The sequence below is a fragment of the Silurus meridionalis genome, chromosome 22, assembly GCF_014805685.1.
Source record: "Silurus meridionalis isolate SWU-2019-XX chromosome 22, ASM1480568v1, whole genome shotgun sequence".
NCBI classification, from domain to species: Eukaryota; Metazoa; Chordata; class Actinopteri; order Siluriformes; family Siluridae; genus Silurus; species Silurus meridionalis.
The window spans coordinates 16,921,644-16,943,714 of NC_060905.1; the positions used below are offsets into that span (position 1 = coordinate 16,921,644).

Consider the following 22,071-nt stretch of genomic DNA (forward strand, 5'->3'; position numbering starts at 1 on the left):
TTCTACATTATTTTCCCTTTTATTGCATCCTTACTGATTCAAGTCTGGACCCCGGACAGCAGAGACACTTCTTTGAACAGTTTTTGGGCTTCTTTTCTGTAGCGAGGACTGAGCTCTTTAGCTCTCGATGCCTCACGCAGATTCTCCCTGAAGTTGCTCTCTAGTCGTTTAGTTTCCTGGTGTGTCTTCGCTGCCTTATTCACATTCTGGGCCAGGCTCTCTTCTGATTTCAAAAGCCAGTCAATCATCTCCTCGAGCTTGGGGCCGACCGCGATGATGGCTGTGGCGGCTCGACACAGCTCCTTGACGTTCTCTTGCGTCAGCTCCAGACTGTCGGGCACCGGGTCATTCGGGATCACGATTAGGTTGAAGTCGTAGCCTTTCATCTGCAGGCTGATCCGGTGGTCATCTGAAGGAGGGGTTAGAGATACACACAGAAGTTTGAACATAAATGGTGCTTAAAAGTCAGGTGCAGGTGAGAAACGCTGGACCTTGTTCAAGACATGACTGTCTGTTTAGTGTGACTCGGATTTAAATTCATAACTTTCAGGTCTAAAGTCCAATGCCTCAACCACTAATCTACCAATTCCCCTATAAAGTGTATTTTTGTATAATTAAAAAACATTCAACAGTATCTAAAACACCCCTAAACCAGTACACTGCATTAGATCTCCATATTAGATATCTGCTAGCGCCACCTATTGGAGGTTTAACCTCGGTGTACTCTGACTCACCATACAGTTCCTTGATCTTCCGCAGGCACTTGGACAGACCGCTGCCAGGGTCACAGCGATAGCGGGACTCCAAATTTCTCAGCGTTCCCCGCATACGCTCATAGTTCTCCTGCTGCTTGTTGAAGGTATCTGCAAAGTCATTGAAGCGCTGATCCAAATCTGGCACACCAATACGACGTGCAGTTATACAGCCACTTCTTCTGCACTGGGAATCTGGGGGAACAAGAAAGAGAGAAAAAGAACTTTGCGTGTGTTACATTAGCATTTAGGCGATAAGCGGTTATAAAATATACTGAGATAGGACATTTTAATGGGACTAACTGTTAGGGTGTGTATGAGATGTTCTTGCAGACTCTGGTGGTCGAAGTATAGATTGTCTCTAAAAAACAGTTACAGTGTATTAGGTCTGAGGATCTTAACAAACGTCAAAATGTATGGCATTTGGTAGAAGCCCTTATCCAGAGCGACTTTTATTTCATTCATACAACTGAGCAACTGTGGGGTTATGGGCCTTGAGGTGGTATCAAAAGGTTTTGAGACTGGCTCTGTTTACAGGGGAGTTATTTATTATAGAACATTATTTATCTACGTTTACACACTATCACCTTCAAAACACTTTCCTCGCTCAGCAATACAGCGCTCCCAGAGTTCCCTTTGAGCTGATCTTCATCTTCGGGAAGAGGGCAAATTCTTCAGGAGCCAAATCTGACAAATAGGTTGGGTTCAGAAATGAGATTGTGTGGATTTTTCTCTCTGAAAATCATCAGGCACAAGTTGGCGAACGCTTTCGACATATGTCGAGCTCATCAAAGGTCTTCCTGATATCTCGTCATCTTCCGGTGTTCCACGTTCTTCCGCTCATGAAGCGACTCAAAACACCTCGAACGACTCGTATGTCAAACGTATGTCACGTCGAGCGTCTCTGTGGCAGATTTGGCCAGTTTCACTCAGAATTTCACTTTTGCTCTTGCTGTCCATGATGAAATAATGGACATGGTAACGCATGTAATAGAACCAGTTAACACCATTGGTCTCGAAACTTATTGATAACATCATACTTCTTATAATATATTCTTGATCTTTTTCAAACACTAAATTGCCATTTTATTAACAGCTAACATGGACAGAGTCAGAAATGTGTAAACATCTAGTCTTTAATGGATTTTGAGATACATATATTTTAAAGGCAAGAAGTGGACAGTGAATGGCTGGAGGAAAGTTCTGTGGAGAACAACTGAGACATTTATGTTTCGAACAGAAGAACTTGTGTAAGACTGCCTCACCCCCACAGTCAAACATGGAGGTGGAAGCTTAATGGTTTGATTTGGAGCAGGAAAGGAAGACATTCCAGAAAAAGTGATAGGAATCCTGAACCAACATGGCTACCGTTTCATACTTCACCATTACACCATGCAATTCTGTCTGGACTGCAGCTCATTGGAACCTCTAAGCTTTAAGCTCCATAAGCATTAAAAAGCAAACAGTCATCTGGAGGGATATCTATTAGAGAACGTCCTGTCGTGTCACCACACCTTAATCCTATTTGAACTGCTCTGGGATGATGGATCACAAGAAAAATCTACTAGTGAAGAACACCTTGAGTTTTACAAGAGACATGGCAAAGTATTTCAGATGAATGTTTGGAGAAACAAACCGTCCGGATGCAGAATGCGTGTAAAGATGTTCTACATGCTAAGGGAGGATTTAATGTATTTGTTTGGTCACATAGAAACAAAAATAACTTGCACGTGTATCTTAAAAAACATACAATTCTAAGAGTTTCCACACTTTTGACAGGCACTGCACATGGAGAAGATTTAATGCTGGATATTACATCAGGAAAATAATAATTTTGTCACCTTTTGTCTAATGTACCGTATATATTAAAACAATTAGATTTCCACAAACGTGCCTGTCATTTTATTTTATTATTTTTTAAAGAAAGGTTTGCAAATAGCTTTCAAAATGTCAAAGTTTTTATTTTATACTTCCTTCTTAGATACTACATTGACTTGTTGGATCCATGGCTGTTCTAGATCTGTTATAACATGTGACATTTGTTTACTTAGAAAGCTTTGACTTCTTCTCAGGATTTCCTATACACATTCTGAGACAACACTGATCTGAGTCTCGCAGCTGGACTCCAGACTCTAAACTCTAAAGGTAATAATAAATAGTATTAAAGCACTAAAAAAAACTGTATTCAAGTCTGCATTCAATTGCACACTGATCACATGACTAAGAAACCCAAAGTTTAGGATGAAAGAAACTTTTACTAACATCATTCTAGACTTTCATTACTAAAATAAACCTAGACTGAGATTGTCTTACCTCCTCCTCCTCCTCAGGGACTGCAGGCAGCAGCACACAGAGCTCCAAAAGTTCATTTTAGAGGAAACAAACAAGCCAGACAATGGTGAGAAAAGCTCCAGGTGACATTAGAGTCACGATTTTCACGTGATCAGAAATTTCCCCCCACCTAACGTGTTTTACTAGTTATTAACGGTATGAACCACAAGGAGGCGCTTTACACACAGGTAAATGTGATATTAGACAAAATGCACAGTGTGTGTGTGTGTGTGTGTGTGTGTGTGTGTGTGTGTGTGTGTGTGCACGCTATATACAGCCCTAGTTCTTCGTCCACTTCATTAGAAACATCCGCATACCTTTACAGTTCATACAGATGTCTAATCAGCTAATCACGTGGCAGAAGTTCAATGTATAATCATGTACATACAGGTCACCAGGACACACACACACACACACGCACACACACAGAGCTGTAAATGTGATTTTAGACAAAATGCACAAGCATGGATCAGTACATGCGTGTGTGTATGTGTAGGCTCATTTCCTTATCCACTTTATTAGGAACATCTGTATACCGTAACAATGCATACGGTTATCTAATCAGCCAATCACGTGGCAGCAGTTCAGAGTATAAATTCGTACACATGCAGGTCAAAAGGACACACACACAGCCACCCACCCTGGAGAGGGTGTAACAGAAACAACATTCCGATTTCTATTCACAAAATATTTCCGCTTTCATTTCTGTGCTGTATAAATTCCAACCACTAGAGGTGGCCATTGAGGCACATTTATATTGCCTGATTATTTCTGTGTGTGTGTGTGTGTGTGTGTGTGTGTGTGTGTGTGTGTGTGTGTGTGTGTGTGTGTGTGTGTGTGTGTTCAATGGTCTATGGGTGAATTCTAGTGGATAAAGTACAAGTCTGTAATTATCTATCTATTGTATTTCTTGTAATAAACCACTTTTAATGAGAAAACGAGAATTGAACTGCAGATAAAGCTCATAATTTAGACTTTTCATTTCTTTCTTTTCTGTGAAAGGCTTACATTGTTTTCGAGTACAACAATTTACTTATATAGAGATTGAAGACATGAATCCACACACACAATGATGCAACTGGGTGATGATGTAGCTTAGTGGTTGAAGGCTCTGGGTTAGAAGATCGAGGATTTAAGCTCCACTATTACCAAGTTGCCACTCTTAAGTCCTTTAATTGTCTGTGCTCCAGGGGTGCTGTATCATGGCTGACCCTGTGCTCTGACCCCAGGGGATATGCAAAGAAAGAATTTCACTGTGCTGTAAAGTACATGGCAAGTAAAAAGCCCACCCCCAACCACTAACCAAATTAGCCTAATTTTATTTGCATAACATTTATAAAATAACAGCCTGTAGAGATAGAACTGAAGGAAAATAAATGTTCACCTAAACTACTTCATGATGGTCAGGGTTATTAGAGATTGAGGGCTTATCCAGAAACACTGGATACATTGCCTGTCCTTTTTCCTGTCTTAACGTGGATTTTGTTTGCTATCGATATTAAAACCTCACCTGCACTTGCAGCTGCATGTCCTCATATATACTACATGACAAGGATATGACTACTCATTTCCTGCTTGTAGTTTTCCCCTTTCATTAGCATGTAATTTCATTTCATTCTAAAAGGATCAGAATAATCAAAACTGGCAATAGAAATGAGTTGAAATGACTTTCATAACCTTGTTCTAGTAGACACTTGATACGTTTGGCTATGTTCAAGAGATGTCTGTTTGCTTAGATGTAATTTTGTTGCAGGGTGGCATGCATCGTGAGGTCGGAGACACAAGAACATCACAGAATTAAGGGTTTATTTAACAATGATAGGGTTTTGACTGTGTGATAATTATGGGGGGTTCAGGGGTTAGGTTCAGGCTGACTGGCTGAGAAACACTGTCTTAGATGATGGGATATGTGTGTTTTAGAGGTCAACCGAAAAAATCCATACAGATAGTTTTTCCGGATTGCGTTATATGGTACAAGAATGGCCTCTAGTGGCGAACGCATGTCTTATCCTCAGTATTTATTAATATAATTAATATATTCATATTTATTTCATTTAGCACATTTCTTGGTTCAGTTTTGTGTTTTTTTATTTTTGTAATAAAGTTCAGTACTATTTTACAAGGAGTGTTTTTTTTTTTTTTATTAAAATCAAGTATCCAAAATATACAGTATTTATAATCAATCGGTTATCAGTACGATCCAATAAAATACCAATTACCCTAACTTTGAGTGTATCAAAATAAACTACAACACACAGCTTGGTGTAAAGTTGGTGTTTGGTAACGAACCTACTTTGCATCAGCAACACTGTCACAATGGCAAACAATTCATTCATAAGAAAACAACTGATGGCAAATGTATTTATATTTATAATATGTTTCAGGCAATCCTTAATGCAATGAAATGCAAAATCATGATCCTACTAAACAGCTACTTCAATTAGGGTACAATATTTGGCAATCAAATCTTTATTATCAATCATTGGACGCTTATTTGAAAGCTGAAAGCCTGCATGTTCCATACCTTAACATAAACATGTAACACGTGAAATACATGTGTTCGGTTGCGTTTGGTGTCGCGCCGAAAAGTGTGAACAAACAGGCCTTAAGCTTAAAATCAAATATCATCTCTTTTTGAATTATAAGAAGATACCACCCAGACGACTACACTAAACAACCAACATGACTAAAGATATAAGACCAAAAAAAAAAAAAAACCACAACACAACCCTTTCTGGAACTAGGTGCTCCCTGGAGAACTTCCAATCATGGTATTTTGTATGCTGTCGTCCCCTCGCATTCACACGTTCACTCAGGTTTGTTGACGGTGGTGTGGTGGGTCGTCTCTTATCCCAGAGATCCCTCATGTCTGTGTTACCTTCTGGTTCTCCCTTTTAGTTATGCTGCCATAGCGAGTCTTGCCGGAGTCCAAACTGCACAGTGACAATAACCCTTCATACAACAATAAGGACACTTAATAATCCATATCCTTCTTTTCCTGTCACCCTCTTCTCTCTCTCTCTCTCTCTCTCTCTCTCTCTCTCTCTCTCTCTCTGTCGAGTTAAACTTGCTCCTGAGGTTCCAGTGACCACTGTTCCTGCCCCTCTCCCCTCCGTGGATCTTCCCACTTCGTCCAGGTCTGTCTCTGGATAGTGTTCTCTTCGACTGGAGGCCACTCTGTGCAGCTTGGGACGGTTTCTCATCAACGCCTTGGGTGGTTCCATGTAATTCCGGAGTAAGAACGGGCGCTTTGAGGATGGATTTGGACTGTAGTTAATGTCAACAGTCTGTTACACTGACTCAGGACTACAGTTTGCTTCTGATCACCATCATTGCACCCGGCAACATCGTATATCTGCTTCAAATGGACATTCGGTGCAACCCAGATGAGGATGGGTTCCCTCTTGAGTCTGGTTCCTCTCAAGGTTTCTTCCTTATGCCATCTCGGGGAGTTTTTCCTTGCCACAGTTTCTCATCAGGGACAAACTTACTTACAAAGAACATATTTACATTCAATCACCACATTATCTGTGTGAAGCTGCTTTGAGACAATGTTCATTGTTAAAAGCGCTATACAAATAAAAATAAATTGAATTGAATTGAATATTAAAGGGGCAGTATGTGATTTTCCAAATCAAAAACACTGCTCAGTATTTTATATATCTTAGCAGCGCAAACCTGAGAAGAGGTCAATGAAAACAGAAAGGGGTCTTCATACTCCTAATTTGGTGTTCCAGAGTAAAAAATAGTTTTTGCCAAACTTCCCCTTAATCACGGATTGCACCTTTAATGCACAGTATGTGATTTAAGGTTTGGTGAGTGATGTGTCTCCATATGCTGGTGTCTCCATATGCTGGAGAAGTAAGTAAAGGTTACTTCAGCCTTCTCATCTCACACACACACACACACACACACACACACACACGAGCATAGGGGATACAAAAACTAAATAAATAAATAAGTGGCACTGTAGAAGACAATGGTGGAACAGCTGTATGTAATTTGCGCTCGTGCGTTCGCCGGATGGATGAAGCGCAGCTACCTGCTGTGCGCCCGCGTTGCGGGGCGGCGGCTTCGCACAGGGCTGCGTTTCCTCTTCCTCTTCTCCGCACACACACACACACACCGTATCATTTTGCTGTCATCCAGGGAGTCGTTAAACTAATGGGAGCGCTGGCGAATAAAGAAAGCGTTTGACGGACGGGGGGAAAAAAGAAAAAAAAAGGCGCAAAAAGCGCATGCCGAGCGCCACTGTCTCCGGATGCAGGTGCAAAAAAAAAAAACAAGAAGGAAAAGAAAGCGGCCCACTTAGTTGTCAATTGGGCATAACAAAAATGACAAAAATTGAGAGAACGGATGAATGTGCGTTTAAATTAAATCATCATGTGCCAAGTGGAGAAGACAGGTGCGTGTGGATTCTGGTTCTGGTGATGTGAGGAGCTTTAATACTCCATCAGCATTACAAACCCATAAAACAATTCAATTTTACTTGTAGAGCATTTTAAAGAATGGACATTGTTTCCAGCTTTACAGAGATAAACAGGTTATGAAGATGTATAAGGGTATAAGTATATTGCCTCTAAGTTTGTCCCTAATGATTGAGCCAGTGTAGCGAAACCTCAGAGATGGCATGAGGAAGAAACTTTAAGAGAAACCAGACTCAAAAGAGAATCCATCATCACCAAATGTTTAGTGCAGTGAGTTGCTCAGTAACTTGGATCCTTAGGCTTTTTATGCCATTGCAAGAGTGGTCTCCAGGTGAAGAACTCCATCCATAGGTAGAGCATCAGGATAAATTGGGCAGATACGAAGAGAAGAAAGAGACAGGATCACAATGGAACCTCAATGACATGTTTAACCAAACTGATATCATGTGAGCATCACATTCCCAAATCAATTTGCAGACTCTTAATTTCCTCAATCTTTATTTAATCAGAGAAGGCTTAGACAAACTGCAGTTTCAATGTTGTGGAACCTCTAAAGGAACCCTTCATCATGAAACACTTTGAAGGGATTTGCATTGAAATATTTGGCTTGTTTTTAGTGATGATGCTTCAAATTTTGGCGTGGTTTCGCAAAACCAAAACAAGAGCAAGATCTACTTTAATCACTCAGTGTTCAAGGTCAAACGAGCTCCTGAGAAATACAGAAGAGGTGTAATTGGGACTCAAAGTCCCAGAATGCAATGCATTGGCATGGTGGCAAATTATAGCCAAGAATCTGGATGGCTAGATTTCAATGGGAGATTACCAACTAGCAACAGCAATGCTCTTCTAGTCAGTTTTTACTCTTCATTGGTCCCTTTCTCAACAGTATCTAATTATGATTGACATATGGCTCCACCTGTAGTAGGACAGCATAGAACCAGCAACAAATAAATTAACTTTAAGATAAATAATGAAATTGACAAACAACACAAAGCACTTCAGAGTCTCTTATAAATGACTTGGAATGAACAATGTGTTTTGTAACCAAACAAATTACACACATTTGCCAACTACACAAGTTTTGAAATATATTTCTGCAATCATTGCAGCTTTAGATAAGCAGGTGTTTCAGGTGAAAATGTAATGGCGTCTTTGTAAAAAGGTCAGTATAGAAAATAATACTGCTGACTTTGTAAACTTTTGCTTGTAAATAAATGTGCACTGAATACGATAGTGTGAATATTGTCAGATGTTTGATGAAGGATAAAAAAAGTCATTGGGTGTATTAAGTAATTGAGCAAAACAACCTGGATATGAATTAAAAGCAGGTTAAGAATGGAAAACAGGCAATAGGAAATCTGATAAAGAAGTGTAGTGAAGTGAATCAGAGGGGAAATTAAATACTCATGCATGAACAACCCCACACTTTTCAAGATGATTATACTATGGAAAAAAAATTTAATCTTCTGAAATATCATATACACAATTTAATAGTACTTTCTTACAACATGTCCAGATCATTACGTGCATGATCAGTGATCAGAAACCTATAATATTTTTTTAACAGCTCTACTGTTTCAATATTTTGCATGTTTTTTCACCTGAACTACCAATCTGTATTATATTACCTAACACTGGATATTTCTAAATGATAAGCTGTGAACAATTGCACAAATCAAGGCACACCTGTGAATTGTAAACTTATCCAGGTGACTAACTTGTAAATATGATAAGAAAATGCCATGAGTTTGCCAAGCTGTCATCAAAGCTTAATGTAGCTACTTTGAACAATCTTATTATAAAATATATTCTGGGTTGTTTAATTTTTGTTTACTATATAATTCCATAGGTGTTGTTTCATAGTTTGGATGTCGTCAGTCGCTCCAAGGCCTTCAGTGGTGTCCTACCTGAATCAATCCACCTCTTAATACCATCATTATGGCGGCATGGTTATAGAAACCATCAGTATTAAAGAGAAACGCAGTATGGCGCTGCATCACAGACAGGAAGCTCATACAGCGAGAATGAATGTCATTACTACAGCAATATACCCAATGAACACAATTTAACATGTCTCATTTCACTGTAGCCACAGCTGCACCACCCGCATGCATCATCTCTAGCAGAAGCATCGACATTAACCTCATAAAATTACCCCTGGTTTTCCGTGCATCTTTGTGCATTTTTTTCTGGGCATTACGGTTTTCCTGGGGATTTGAAATGAAGTCAAATTGTGTGTTTTTGTGCAATTGTTTGGGAAAACCTCCTCACAATGTCTAGCTTTTCTTGAAAAGTCCATCTTGCTAATGTCCTTGTATGTGTATCTGCAAACAAATAAAAAAATTCTTCTTCTCTGTTGAAGAATGCGGGTTGCCAGCTCCAGTGCGATCTCTGACCATCCAGTCAAAGGATGTAAAAATGTCCATGTTATTGTACGCCTGCTAGATGGCCCTGGAGTCCGAACTCAACTCAAAATCTGATTGGTTAAAACAGCAGCCTCCCGCACTGTTGATTCTGAAGGCCTCATGGCAGATTCTTTTGACCCCTATTTTTTTTTTACTTAAAATATAAACCAAAACTTACATTCCAAGAAGCAGCCAAATAAAAATAATAGAATATTGGGAATAATTTAATACATATTCAGTGGGGGAGAATTATATTAAAATGATATGTCCCGCCACTGATTACTTAAAAGTCACTAAAGTAATTCATTTTTAATTACAAATTTAGTGCACTTTCGAACCCACTTCACAGATACAGTACAATACTGTAGACTTCTTCTCAACACAGAACACATGCTATAGATTTCCTTGTATACAAAGAACTTCCGTCCGGTCCGCGTGTTCACTTTTTCCCGCGAAACTACAAAGCCATATGCCGTGGAATCTACCATTCTAAAATCACCTCAGGCAGAGAGGGGGAGGCAAGTCCGAGATAACGCGCTAATTGTGTTTTGTTTCGCGATAAACGAATATACATATATGCCATTTTGTAAATGTACTTTTGGTTATTAAAAATGTATATGTAGCAAGCGGTTTATATTATATTTCGGGTGTTAGTTTCTTTATGACCGTCTAACACCCCTACGACTGAGTTCTGTTTGTGTGAGCTCTTATTGTTTTTTAAACTCTTCATTTTGCTGGATGTGGATCATCAGCTGGAGCTCTATGTGTGTGTGTGTGTGTGTTTGAGGAGTAATACAGTATTTGGAGACATGTGTGCAACAATGAAGGTAAAATTACGATATAGTGTAATTTATATCACTTTTGATTGTATTATTAAAAGCAGCAGACGAAAAGGAGCTAACATTAAGGACATACATGCGTTAAAGAACCTGTGCTGTATGTATGTATGTATGTATGTATGTATGTATGTATGTATGTATGTATGTATGTATGGATTGTGAAAATTAAAACTATAATGTAAATATATATACATTTTTCAGGTCCACATGTGGCATATGCAAACAAGTCAATTTATTCTGGAATACATTCGTGCAAAGTATAATATTTATTAATTTATCAAAGGATTAAAAAAAAACAACCCACCTTTATTCTGTTTTATTTTATTTTTATTTTCTTGACACAAAAATTAAAATTCTTTATTTGTAAGTTGAGTTTGCCATCACTTATAGAAAGTATAAAAAATATATCTAATTTAAATAATGTAAAATAAATTTTTACATTTTAATATTCTACGTATTCCTGTGTACATATTTTATAATAAGAAAGCATTAAGAAAATCACATTACTTTTACATTTTAATATTCTGCATATTTGTACGTACGTTTTAACGTACTATTTGTAATACATTTTATATATTACGTGAGTATAAGGTGTACGATAAGTGAAGTTTATTTGGTTTTTTGTGTGATTTTAATGATGGAAAAATACGATAATACCTCATAAAATAAAATATTGCAATTTTTTTATAACTAAAAATCTTTTTTTTACTACTGATTTTAACTTTTCTTTCTTGACAATTCTTTTGAGCAGTGATAAACGTTGTAGTAATGAAAATACCTAAAGAAAGGTGTAAAAAAAAAAGAGTTAAAATATATTGTTTTATTAATATCACTAACAAAGTACTGCAGTTTTTTTTATAACTGATGTAGAATGTTAACGTGCGATTAATGAATAAATATCGAGATAATAAAATGACGTATGTTTTTTATTGTCAATGTTTGAGGTGAGAGGTGAAAGAACATCTTGTATCTTGTAACATCTTGTAGCTTCTTCAGGATTTGTTAATAAATAGATACCTGATGCTAAAAAAAAAAAAAAAAAGGACGTGTTGTGAAGTGTAAATTAAAAACAATGCAAATATTTTATATACAAGAAAACATATCAAACATATAGAAACTCTAAATGTACCATTCTAAGAAAAAATCAGGTTGTATTGAATTTGATGGCCACGACACACATCATCTTTAAAAAAAGCTGATGAGAAGATAGATGGAAGCATATGTTGCAGCATTGATGGTTCTATTCCAGATGTGAAAGCTCCCCTATACCATCAGAGATGCATGCTTTTAAACATTGATGTATAAACAAATGAGCTCAGGCCCGGAGAAGATTTCTGGATCATGTTCACATATGGCTTCTTGTGGTAGAGAGGCATGATCGAGCTTCAACCTGAAATCGTGGGTGGCATCGTAAACTGATCAATGGATCACTTTGTTCATCCCAGAATGAAATTTGAATAAAAGTTGTTTATTTACTGCACTGGAACAACAACTTGTATACTAAATATCCTGATGTCCATTACACTGGTATTTTCTCAGTTAATGCATTTATAATATTCTTTGACACAGATTAGTGTGTGAGTGAGTTTGAGAGAAGGTAAAGCCTGGATAACTCTTTGATTCCATTTTCAGAAAGCCTTGGTGGACATATTTGAAGGTCCGAGCGACGAGGAGGAGTTTCTCGGTTTTGAAGGGGCATCTTCAGGGCAGTTTTCTGAAGAAAGCCGAGACAGTCTCCACTCCCAAACCTCATGGAAGCCGGTCAGATATTATTACTGTTTGAAGGCTGCAAACCCAAGTATCCATTGTTCTCTAGAACAGTTTTCATGGTTGTGTTACAGGTTCTTCGCTTTCGATCTAAATTCATTACGGATGAGTTGGCTCAGGTCTTCATGGACACAGACAGTGAAGGGGAGTTTGAAGGTTTTGGTAAAGAGGAGAGCTCTCTCCTTAACAGCTGGATGAGCCCCATGGTAATGCTACATATGTTTTTTTTGGGGGGGGGGGTTTTAAGCTTGTGCTAAAGAGCATGAGCGTCTTTTTCCGTCACTATTTTCCAGGTACATTCAGCAGTATATTAAGCCTGGAAGTAGTGTTTATATGTTGGTGCAAATGTTGCCTTGATATTCCCAGAATGCATTTCAGTTGCATGACAGACTGTCTTGTGTTATTGAAGATCTATGAAACTGATGAACATATTAGCATAAAAGATGACGTTTCAGAATCTGATCAGTTTAAGCAGGTGTACAGGTGTACGGGGCTAAACAGACTAAAGGAATAAAGTGCCACTGCTTTGTAGGATTGTAGGATGTAGGATTGGACAGGGTTGTGGAAAACCGGTAAGGCTAAAGAAAATGGGTACGTTTGATGTAGGGTTGAGGTGAACATGTAGGATTGAGGTAGACTTGAGGTGAATAGGCAGGGTTGAGGTGAACATGAAGGATTCAGGTTGTGTTGAGTGAATAGCTATGGTTGAGGTACACTGGAATGTCTGAGGTAAATGAGTAGGGTTGAGGTGAACAGGTAGGGGTGAGAGAGAGTTGAAGTAACCAGGTAAGATTGAGGTAGAGTTGAGGTAAACCGGTAAGGCTGGGGTAAATGGGTGGGCTTGAGGTGAGTAGGTAGGGTTGACATAGGATTGAGGTAGGGTTTAGGTAAACCAGTACGGCTTAGCTAAATTGGTATGGTTGAAGTCAACAGGTAGGGTTAAGATAGAGTTGAAGTAACCACGTAGAGTTGAGTTAAGGTTGAGGTTTGGGTGAATAGGTAGGGTTGAGCTGGCCATGTAGGTTTAAGGTAGGGTTGAGGTGAGCAGGTAGGGTTGAGGTGAAGAGGTAGCATTATGTAGGGTTGAGGTGACTATGTAGGGTTGAGGTGAAGGGGTAATGTTGAGGTGAAGAGGTAGCATTAAGATAGGGTTGAGGTGACTATGTAGGGTTGAGGTGAAGAGGTAGCATTAAGATAGGGTTGAGGTAACTATGTAGGGTTGAGGTGAAGGGGTAATGTTGAGGTGAAGAGGTAGCATTAAGGTAGGGTTGAGGTGACTATGTAGGGTTGAGGTGAAGAGGTAGCATTAAGATAGGGTTAAGGTGACTATGTAGGGTTGAGGTGAAGGGGTAGGGTTGAGGTGAAGAGGTAGTGTTATGTAGGGTTGAGGTGACTATGTAGGGTTGAGGTGAAGGGGTAATGTTGAGGTGAAGAGGTAGCATTAAGGTAGGGTTGAGGTGACTATGTAGGGTTGAGGTGAAGAGGTAGCATTAAGATAGGGTTGAGGTGACTATGTAGGGTTGAGGTGAAGGGGTAATGTTGAGGTGAAGAGGTAGCATTAAGATAGGGTTGAGGTGACTATGTAGGGTTGAGGTGAAGAGGTAGCATTAAGATCGGGTTAAGGTGACTATGTAGGGTTGAGGTGAGCAGGTAGGGTTGAGGTGAAGAGGTAGTGTTATGTAGGGTTGAGGTGACTATGTAGGGTTGAGGTGAAGAGGTAGCATTAAGATAGGGTTGAGGTGACTGTAGGGTTGAGGTGAAGGGGTAATGTTGAGGTGAAGAGGTAGCATTAAGGTAGGGTTGAGGTGACTATGTAGGGTTGAGGTGAAGAGGTAGCATTAAGATAGGGTTGAGGTGACTATGTAGGGTTGAGGTGAAGGGTAGCATTAAGATAGGGTTACGGTGACTATGTAGGGTTGAGGTGAAGGGGTAGGGTTGAGGTGAAGAGGTAGCATTAAGTAGGGTTGAGGTGAAGAGGTAGCATTAAGGTAGGGTTGAGGTGACTATGTAGGGTTGAGGTGAAGAGGTAGCATTAAGATAGGGTTACGGTGACTATGTAGGGTTGAGGTGAAGGGGTAGGGTTGAGGTGAAGAGGTAGCATTAAGTAGGGTTGAGGTGAAGAGCTAGCATTTATGTAGGGTTGAGGTGAAGGGGTAGGGTTGAGGTGAAAAGGTAGCATTAAGATAGGGTTAAGGTGACTATGTAGGGTTGAGGTGAAGGGGTAGGGTTGAGGTGAAGAGGTAGTGTTATGTAGGGTTGAGGTGACTATGTAGGGTTGAGGTGAAGGGGTAATGTTGAGGTGAAGAGGTAGCATTAAGGTAGGGTTGAGGTGACTATGTAGGGTTGAGGTGAAGAGGTAGCATTAAGATAGGGTTGAGGTGACTATGTAGGGTTGAGGTGAAGGGGTAATGTTGAGGTGAAGAGGTAGCATTAAGATAGGGTTGAGGTGACTATGTAGGGTTGAGGTGAAGAGGTAGCATTAAGATCGGGTTAAGGTGACTATGTAGGGTTGAGGTGAAGGGGTAGGGTTGAGGTGAAGAGGTAGTGTTATGTAGGGTTGAGGTGACTATGTAGGGTTGAGGTGAAGAGGTAGCATTAAGATAGGGTTAAGGTGACTATGTAGGGTTGAGGTGAAGGGGTAATGTTGAGGTGAAGAGGTAGCATTAAGGTAGGGTTGAGGTGACTATGTAGGGTTGAGGTGAAGAGGTAGCATTAAGATAGGGTTGAGGTGACTATGTAGGGTTGAGGTGAAGGGTAGCATTAAGATAGGGTTACGGTGACTATGTAGGGTTGAGGTGAAGGGGTAGGGTTGAGGTGAAGAGGTAGCATTAAGTAGGGTTGAGGTGAAGAGGTAGCATTAAGGTAGGGTTGAGGTGACTATGTAGGGTTGAGGTGAAGAGGTAGCATTAAGATAGGGTTACGGTGACTATGTAGGGTTGAGGTGAAGGGGTAGGGTTGAGGTGAAGAGGTAGCATTAAAGTAGGGTTGAGGTGAAGAGCTAGCATTTATGTAGGGTTGAGGTGAAGGGGTAGGGTTGAGGTGAAAAGGTAGCATTAAGATAGGGTTGAGGTGACTATGTAGGGTTGAGGTGAAGGGGTAGGGTTGAGGTGAAGAGGTAGCATTAAAGTAGGGTTGAGGTGACTGTAGGGTTGAGGTGAAGGGGTAGGGTTGAGGTGAAGAGGTAGCATTAAAGTAGGGTTGAGGTGACTGTAGGGTTGAGGTGAAGGGGTAGGGTTGAGGTGAAGAGCTAGCATTAAAGTAGGGTTGAGGTGAAGAGCTAGCATTTATGTAGGGTTGAGGTGAAGGGGTAGGGTTGAGGTGAAGAGGTAGCATTAAGGTAGAGTTGAGGTGCCCAGCCATAAGGGTTGTAGAAAGCCATTGTTCTCTTAGTGCCGTTCTTAAGCCTGAATAAATGGGATGGACTGCGTTAGGAAAGGCATCCAGCATAAAACATGCCAAATCAAATATGCGGATCACAAGAAGGTGGGGTTGAGGTGAACTGGTAAACAAAGGCACCATTAAAAATAGGTTATAAAATAGCATGGTTTGTAATGTAAAACGTCATTGAAAAATACACCAACTTAGTGTCAGAAGCTTTGACTTATTAGAAAAGTAACCTTTTAATGTTTGTGTTTTGTGTGTGCTGTTTCCAGTAATTACTGTCCTCTTCATTTCTCAGGATTGTGAGCCAGAAGAAGACAGCGATGACATTGGTTTTTATTCAGATGATGACGACGACGATGATTTGGTCTCAGCAAAAAGGCGGAGCTCAGGATTGTGCGTTGCGTTCAGGTTTCCCGCCAAAAAAAGCTCCCAGCCTGTGAAGAGAAGCAGAAAGAGGCGAGGAGGTGGTGCCGATTCTTCTGCTCAGAAGAACAGAAAAGTCGAGAAAAGTTCCAGAGTGCCTGACAGTGACTCTGAGGAAGAGGAGAAGGAGGAAGACAAGCGGGAGAAAGTCAAACTAACCGAGGCAGATGTACAGATACTGAGTCAAAGAGCTAAAAACATTCAGGAGAATAAAGCAATGGTAAATATTCTCTTGGATCTTTTTTGAAATTTGTAAATTTGTAAATTTCAACTCTAAATGTTTTTTGTGTGTGTGTGTGTGTGTGTGTGTGTAGTTGGCAAAGCTATTTGCAGACTTGACTTCATTACCTGACCTCTCTGAAAAGACCACGCCTATGGTAAGTGCTGTATTTGACTAAATTGACGTTTGTGTAGCCTTTTATATAACATATTCCTTTTCACACTACAATAAATAATTACAAGAGAGCGAGAATTACGTGTCTTTACTGTGTCAGTGTCACAAACAACAACGAACATATTATATTACTATTATACATATTATATGATTGAATTATTTATTGAATTACATATATAATAAAACTGTAACTCACAATAATGCAGGATTATTGGGAGCTTCATTTATCGATGCCTAGAAAAAAAAAAAACTGAAACGAGTATAGGAAATGAGCACGGGTGCAAGTGGTTATTTAGAAAGAAAGAAATATATTAAAAAAGCACCCTGCAGACTGCAAAGTAAATAAAATTGACATTAACAATATTTTAAATATTTTTTTTCTGTATGGCCCGGTACAAAATGATCCACGACCCGGCACTGGTCTGTAGCCCTGTGGTTGTACCCCTGGTATTAATATACTATAAATATTCAGGTGTGATTTCAGAGCATAGAGGTAGTTTTAGTCAGTTTATAGGCACTTTGCTTATAAACACCTGTAACCATAGTAACATCTTATTCCATACAGAGCGAGACAGCAATTGTAGACTAAAATGTAAATGAGACTGTAGATGTTTCCCAACGACGGGGAATTTTGACAAACCGGTCGAGGCACGAGATCAATTGGAGGAGAAAATATTCAGATTCAAAATAGAACAAAAAACAGCACCAGCACAGCTTCAATATTAGTAGAGACTTTATATTTATTTGTATGTTTTTTGATCTTTAAATTGAATTGTTGTTGGGTATTTAGGGGAATAATGGTGCAGCACCTTAATAATGTGCAGCACCTTAATTAAAGGCGTAGGAAAAACACATACAATGAAAAATAACTCATTTTGGCTTTACAAAAAACCCTCACACTTAAACCAGACCCATGCTATTTAATTGTAGATGGTGTATGTGGCTTTAAAAAATGTATGCAGTGTACAAAATAAACAATATGACCTATTTTGATAACCATTAAGCATGAGACACTAGTGAGAGTAGGTATTTAATTTTTCTTTTCTTATTGTTTCCAACTTGCTCTCTAAAACAGAAAAAGAAAAAGCAGCAGACTCCGAGAAAGCGTCTGTCTGAGGTCCAGGGCGAGAGACGAAACCCGAGCCGCAAAGCCAGACCACCAGAGCATTTCGGGATTGAGCAGGAACCGGTTGAATCTACGAAACCAAGAAAGAGTGTAGAATTCGATCTGAAGAAACTGATGGAGGTAAAAATAAATCAATGTATATTGTGCTGAAGCCACCATCTAAATAACCTTCCTTACAATCCGGGCATGATTTCTATCACTGTAAGTTTTGAGTTGCTGATTTTGGTTTTCGAACACACAGATTGATGAAGAGCTGCGAGTGAACAGAGACACGCCAAGAAGGAAATTCAGAAAGCGAAGTTCTTTACGAATGCCTGAGGACATCACGGAGGAAGAGCTGGACAACGTGGCTGATCGAGCTAAAGACAAAATACTCGATAAAGAAAATGTGAGTAAAGAAGATGTGAGCAAAGGTGGACATGATGTAGGATTCTTCTTCTTCTTCCTCTTCTTCTTCTTATTTTTGCAGTACACATTATATACAAGGATCACAGATTCCGTTATCAGTTATTTTCATGCAGTAGCACTTTGCAAAAAAGTAGATATCTCTTTCTAATACCCTCCATATTTCTTTATTCATCCTGACAGACTTCTGTCTTATCAGTCATTTTGTGTGGGGACACGTTGCTGTTCATTCGCACAGAAATCTGTCCTTTTTGGAAAACAGGTCATACAGCACTGTAATTTTTACATGATGTGTATATTTTTTATTTTACTGATATTGTAGGGCAGCACGTGTCACCAGTGCAGACAGAAGACTTTGGACACTAAGACAGAGTGCAGGAACCCGTACTGTCAGGGGGTCAAAGGGCAGTTCTGCGGGCCCTGCTTGCGCAACCGCTATGGAGAGGACGTCCGTAAAGCTCTGTTAGATCCGGTAAGTTTATAGAAAAAAAAATAAATCTCCTTCCTTGAATGCTGCATGAATTCAAAATCAGTATGGAGCTCATTCTGAACAAGTTTCTCAAATACTGCTGGAGTTGCTGATATAGAATTTTAAATAACACCATCTGACCAAACAGTGGTTTCAATTTACTGAATAAATAAAATGTATATAATTTTTGAAAAAGAATTTAGTGGTCTGGTGAGTCCCGGTTTCCATAGTTACAGCGCTGTCTCAAACCGGTGGCGCTTTACAATTTCGGGTGATGTAATGCAACCCGATTTCATAAAAACAAAACCGCAGTTGTAACTAGTATTACAGTTAAGGATTGATGTGTGTATGTGTGTGTAGACATGGGAGTGCCCTCTGTGTCGGGGTATCTGTAACTGCAGCCTTTGTCGTAAACGGGACGGACGCTGTGCCACCGGTGCTCTTACTCACTTAGCCAAATATTACGGCTATAACAACGTCAAGGAATATCTAGAGAGGTATGTACACTCCATTTCCACACGCTGAATTAGTTTTTTCACTTATTTCTCTCTTTCCTTCGTCGTCTTTCCTTTTGTCTCGATCGAACTCTAGTTATGCTGCTAAATATACCGCGAGCTGAAGGACATGATACTGAATACAGGACAGAGGTGGACACTGAGATTGGGTCTACAAACCGGTGCAATGCTAATGATCTCACTGTCCTACAGTTTTCTTTTATTTAACATTTATCCTTGTAACCATTTATTAATAGTTAAACCAGGACAGTAAAGTGTGTGTGTGTGTGTGTGTGTGTGTGTGTGTGTGTGTGTGTGTGTGTGTGTATACGTACATGTATATTTCTTTTTTTGGCTGCTCCCATTAGGGGTCACCACCATCTGTCTTCTACATCTCCCTCTTTTAAATTAACTACCTGCATGTCTTCCATAACCACATCCATAAACCTCCTCCTTGGTCCTCCTCTTTTCCTCCTTCCTGGCAGCTCCATCCTTCTACTGATATACCCCCATGTCCCTCTTCTGCACATGTCCAAACCATCTCAATTGTTCTCACTTTTTGAATATTTTTTAAATGTAACTTTTATTCTTCAGTCTGCAGAAGGACCACGACTGAAATCAGGCCAGTGTGCGCATATGTGCAGGAACCTACTGTAAGACGTCAAAGGATTAAAAGAAATGCTGCATCTGTACAGTACATGAGACGACCACAGACAGGAATTCTGAGTAGGTTTGCTCCACTGATGAGGAAAAACTGAAAACTGTGTATTTCTATCGAGCTCTGACACTGGAGTCATGCAGTAGGCATGTACACTTTATCCTGAACCACGATACGTACCGCCACAGTAGTTTCCCTCTCTGAAGTGTTTATCATATCTGAGACAGATTTAAACCTGTTTATTTACAGATTTATATTAAAATCAATGTATAAATGGTAAAGATATCCTCACAAGTGCCCTTAGACATTCTCACAAGGTTTACTGTGCTTGTAGAGAAGATGATAAAGCCTCATTATCACCTCTCCTTAGAGACTCATCACTCACACTAGCGCTCTTTATTGTTTATTTTTCTACTTAGTTTGTTTTTGTTTTTATAAATATACTCATTTTGCAACTGCTCATCATTACCATGTGTGTGTTCAATACACAAATATATTACATCTAAACAGCAGTGGAGATATAATGAGATATTTGACACCTAAATAAATATAAAAAGTGGTAAAGATTCAAAAAATATGAACAGGTTTTTTAAGTATCTTAGATTCGAGACATTTCAATACACCTGTTTAAGACACTGAATTCTGACTACAGTCATCAGAATGCTGTTATTTTCCCTCTGTATTACAGCACTTCTTTTAGTGCATCCTCATTCGAACTTGTTCTGGTTTATACTGATAAAAAACATAGTCCAATTTATGTGTGTATCACAAACCCAAAACTTTTAGGGTTTATTATGATCAATAGAGGGTCAACAGGAAGTGTAACTGTTATGCCAAGTTTAAATTTTCTGTGTGTGTGTGTGTGTGTGTGTGTGTGTGTGTGTGTGTGTGTGTGTGTGTGTATATATATATATATATATATATATATATATATATATATATATATATATATATATATATATATACATACACACACACACACACACACACACACACATATCTCTATAGACATTTTCGTGAACCAACCCCCTTGCCCCCATAATTTTTTACTTTTTTTTTTTCTTTTTTTTTAATGGCTGCACTTTGTATATTGTTCTGCTTAACATTCATACAATCATTGTTTTCGAAATAAATGGCTGATTTTATTTATTTTTCGTCTTCGTTATTAAAAACGTTCATGTTTTATGCTAAACAAAAAGATGGATATGTGAACACGGTTTCCGCAGGGTCTTAAAAACCCTAAAAATCCCAATTTTAGGCTTTAAAAATTACATTTGCTGTTCTTACAAAATACATTTGCCGTTCTAGTTCTTTAACAATTTTAAACAGGTCTTGCTGCAGCACTTTAGAATGCTTTTGTTTGTTAGTTTTTCCTGGTGGTGGTGATGATCTTTCTTTTGCTGGTCCAAATATAATTTGCTGTATTATGACTACAAATGTAACCACCACGCAACAGCCAATCAGCTTTCTGTTATTGGCGAAAATCTTTCTCGGGTTGTACCACTGACGTAAAACATAGAAAACAAAGATTTTATTTTTCAGCTATCGGGGGAAAGTGCATGTTTAGCGATACTCTGCTTTGAAAAAATAAATGTAGGGCTGCGTTATAAGGCCAGTCCCTAACAACAAACTTCCTTTATCCAGAGCGAATTACATTTTATTTTATTTATACAACTGAGCAGATACGGGGATAAGGGCCCTGCTCCGGGGGCCCATGAGTGGCAGCTTAGTGTGGCTGGGATTTAAACTCATGACCTTCACATCCAAAGTCCAATGATTTATGCTTTTTGAATGAAAGCACTTTAAAAGCCTGTGACCTTTTGCCGTCTCCATCAGACTCGCTCCTGATTGGGTGTCTTGGGTATCGGGACGCCTGACTTTTCCAGCCATGTGTGGTTCTTCCCCAAACTTTTACACGAGGTTGGATTTTCCGTTGTTTTTAAGATCTCTGGATGCTGTAGAATACAAATGTTTCCTTCGCTTGAACTAAGAGGCCCAAACCTGTTCCAGCGTGACACTGTCCCTGGACACAAAGCTCCATGATGATATGGGATGGAGTGGAAGAGCTCTAACCCTATTGAACAATATATGTGAACACTGACTGCACCCCAGGCCTCCTCACTTCACCCACATCAGTATCTGACTTTATTAACACCCTTGTGGCTGAAAGGATCTCACACAAATCTTCACTAAATCA

The 22,071-nt window shown here is 39.3% G+C and overlaps 2 protein-coding genes across 4 annotated transcripts; one reads left to right on the plus strand and one right to left on the minus strand.

The window, feature by feature from the left end:
• Positions 1–3,241, minus strand: si:ch73-345f18.3. 3 transcript variants are annotated; one of them, XM_046834341.1, is made up of 4 exons: positions 3,066–3,241; positions 1,056–1,113; positions 735–947; positions 1–409 (listed from the first exon to the last, which is right to left on the minus strand). In XM_046834341.1, the coding sequence occupies exons 3-4, from the start codon at positions 826–828 to the stop codon at positions 39–41; spliced, it is 465 nt and encodes a 154-aa protein (XP_046690297.1). In that variant the 5' UTR covers positions 829–947; positions 1,056–1,113; positions 3,066–3,241; the 3' UTR covers positions 1–38. The 3 variants fall into 3 exon arrangements, with proteins under 3 accessions (XP_046690297.1, XP_046690299.1, XP_046690298.1); XM_046834343.1 differs by having other exon boundaries at positions 735–976; XM_046834342.1 differs by lacking the exon at positions 1,056–1,113.
• A 7,409-nt stretch (positions 3,242–10,650) lies between these two features.
• Positions 10,651–20,336, plus strand: cdca7b (cell division cycle associated 7b). The gene is made up of 10 exons (XM_046834335.1): positions 10,651–10,742; positions 12,387–12,515; positions 12,596–12,727; positions 16,201–16,548; positions 16,643–16,705; positions 17,798–17,968; positions 18,090–18,236; positions 18,576–18,725; positions 19,083–19,219; positions 19,811–20,336. Exons 1-10 carry the CDS (start codon positions 10,725–10,727, stop codon positions 19,830–19,832), a joined length of 1,317 nt encoding a protein of 438 aa, XP_046690291.1. The 5' UTR covers positions 10,651–10,724; the 3' UTR covers positions 19,833–20,336.
• The last annotated feature ends 1,735 nt before the right edge of the window (positions 20,337–22,071 follow it).

What these genes read in the sequence shown, in the direction of transcription:
- si:ch73-345f18.3 (XM_046834342.1), bottom strand. Translation starts at nt 828, where the DNA reads ATGCGGGGAACGCTGAGAAATTTGGAGTCCCGCTATCGCTGTGACCCT. An exon ending in GAAGATCAAGGAACTGTATG is followed by an intron (nt 410 to 734) that starts GTGAGTCAGAGT and finishes CCCCTCCTTCAG; the next exon opens with ATGACCACCGGATCAGCCTG.
- cdca7b (XM_046834335.1), top strand. An exon ending in ATCTGAAGAAACTGATGGAG is followed by an intron (nt 17,969 to 18,089) that starts GTAAAAATAAAT and finishes TCGAACACACAG; the next exon opens with ATTGATGAAGAGCTGCGAGT. An exon ending in GTCAAGGAATATCTAGAGAG is followed by an intron (nt 19,220 to 19,810) that starts GTATGTACACTC and finishes TTTATTCTTCAG; the next exon opens with TCTGCAGAAGGACCACGACT.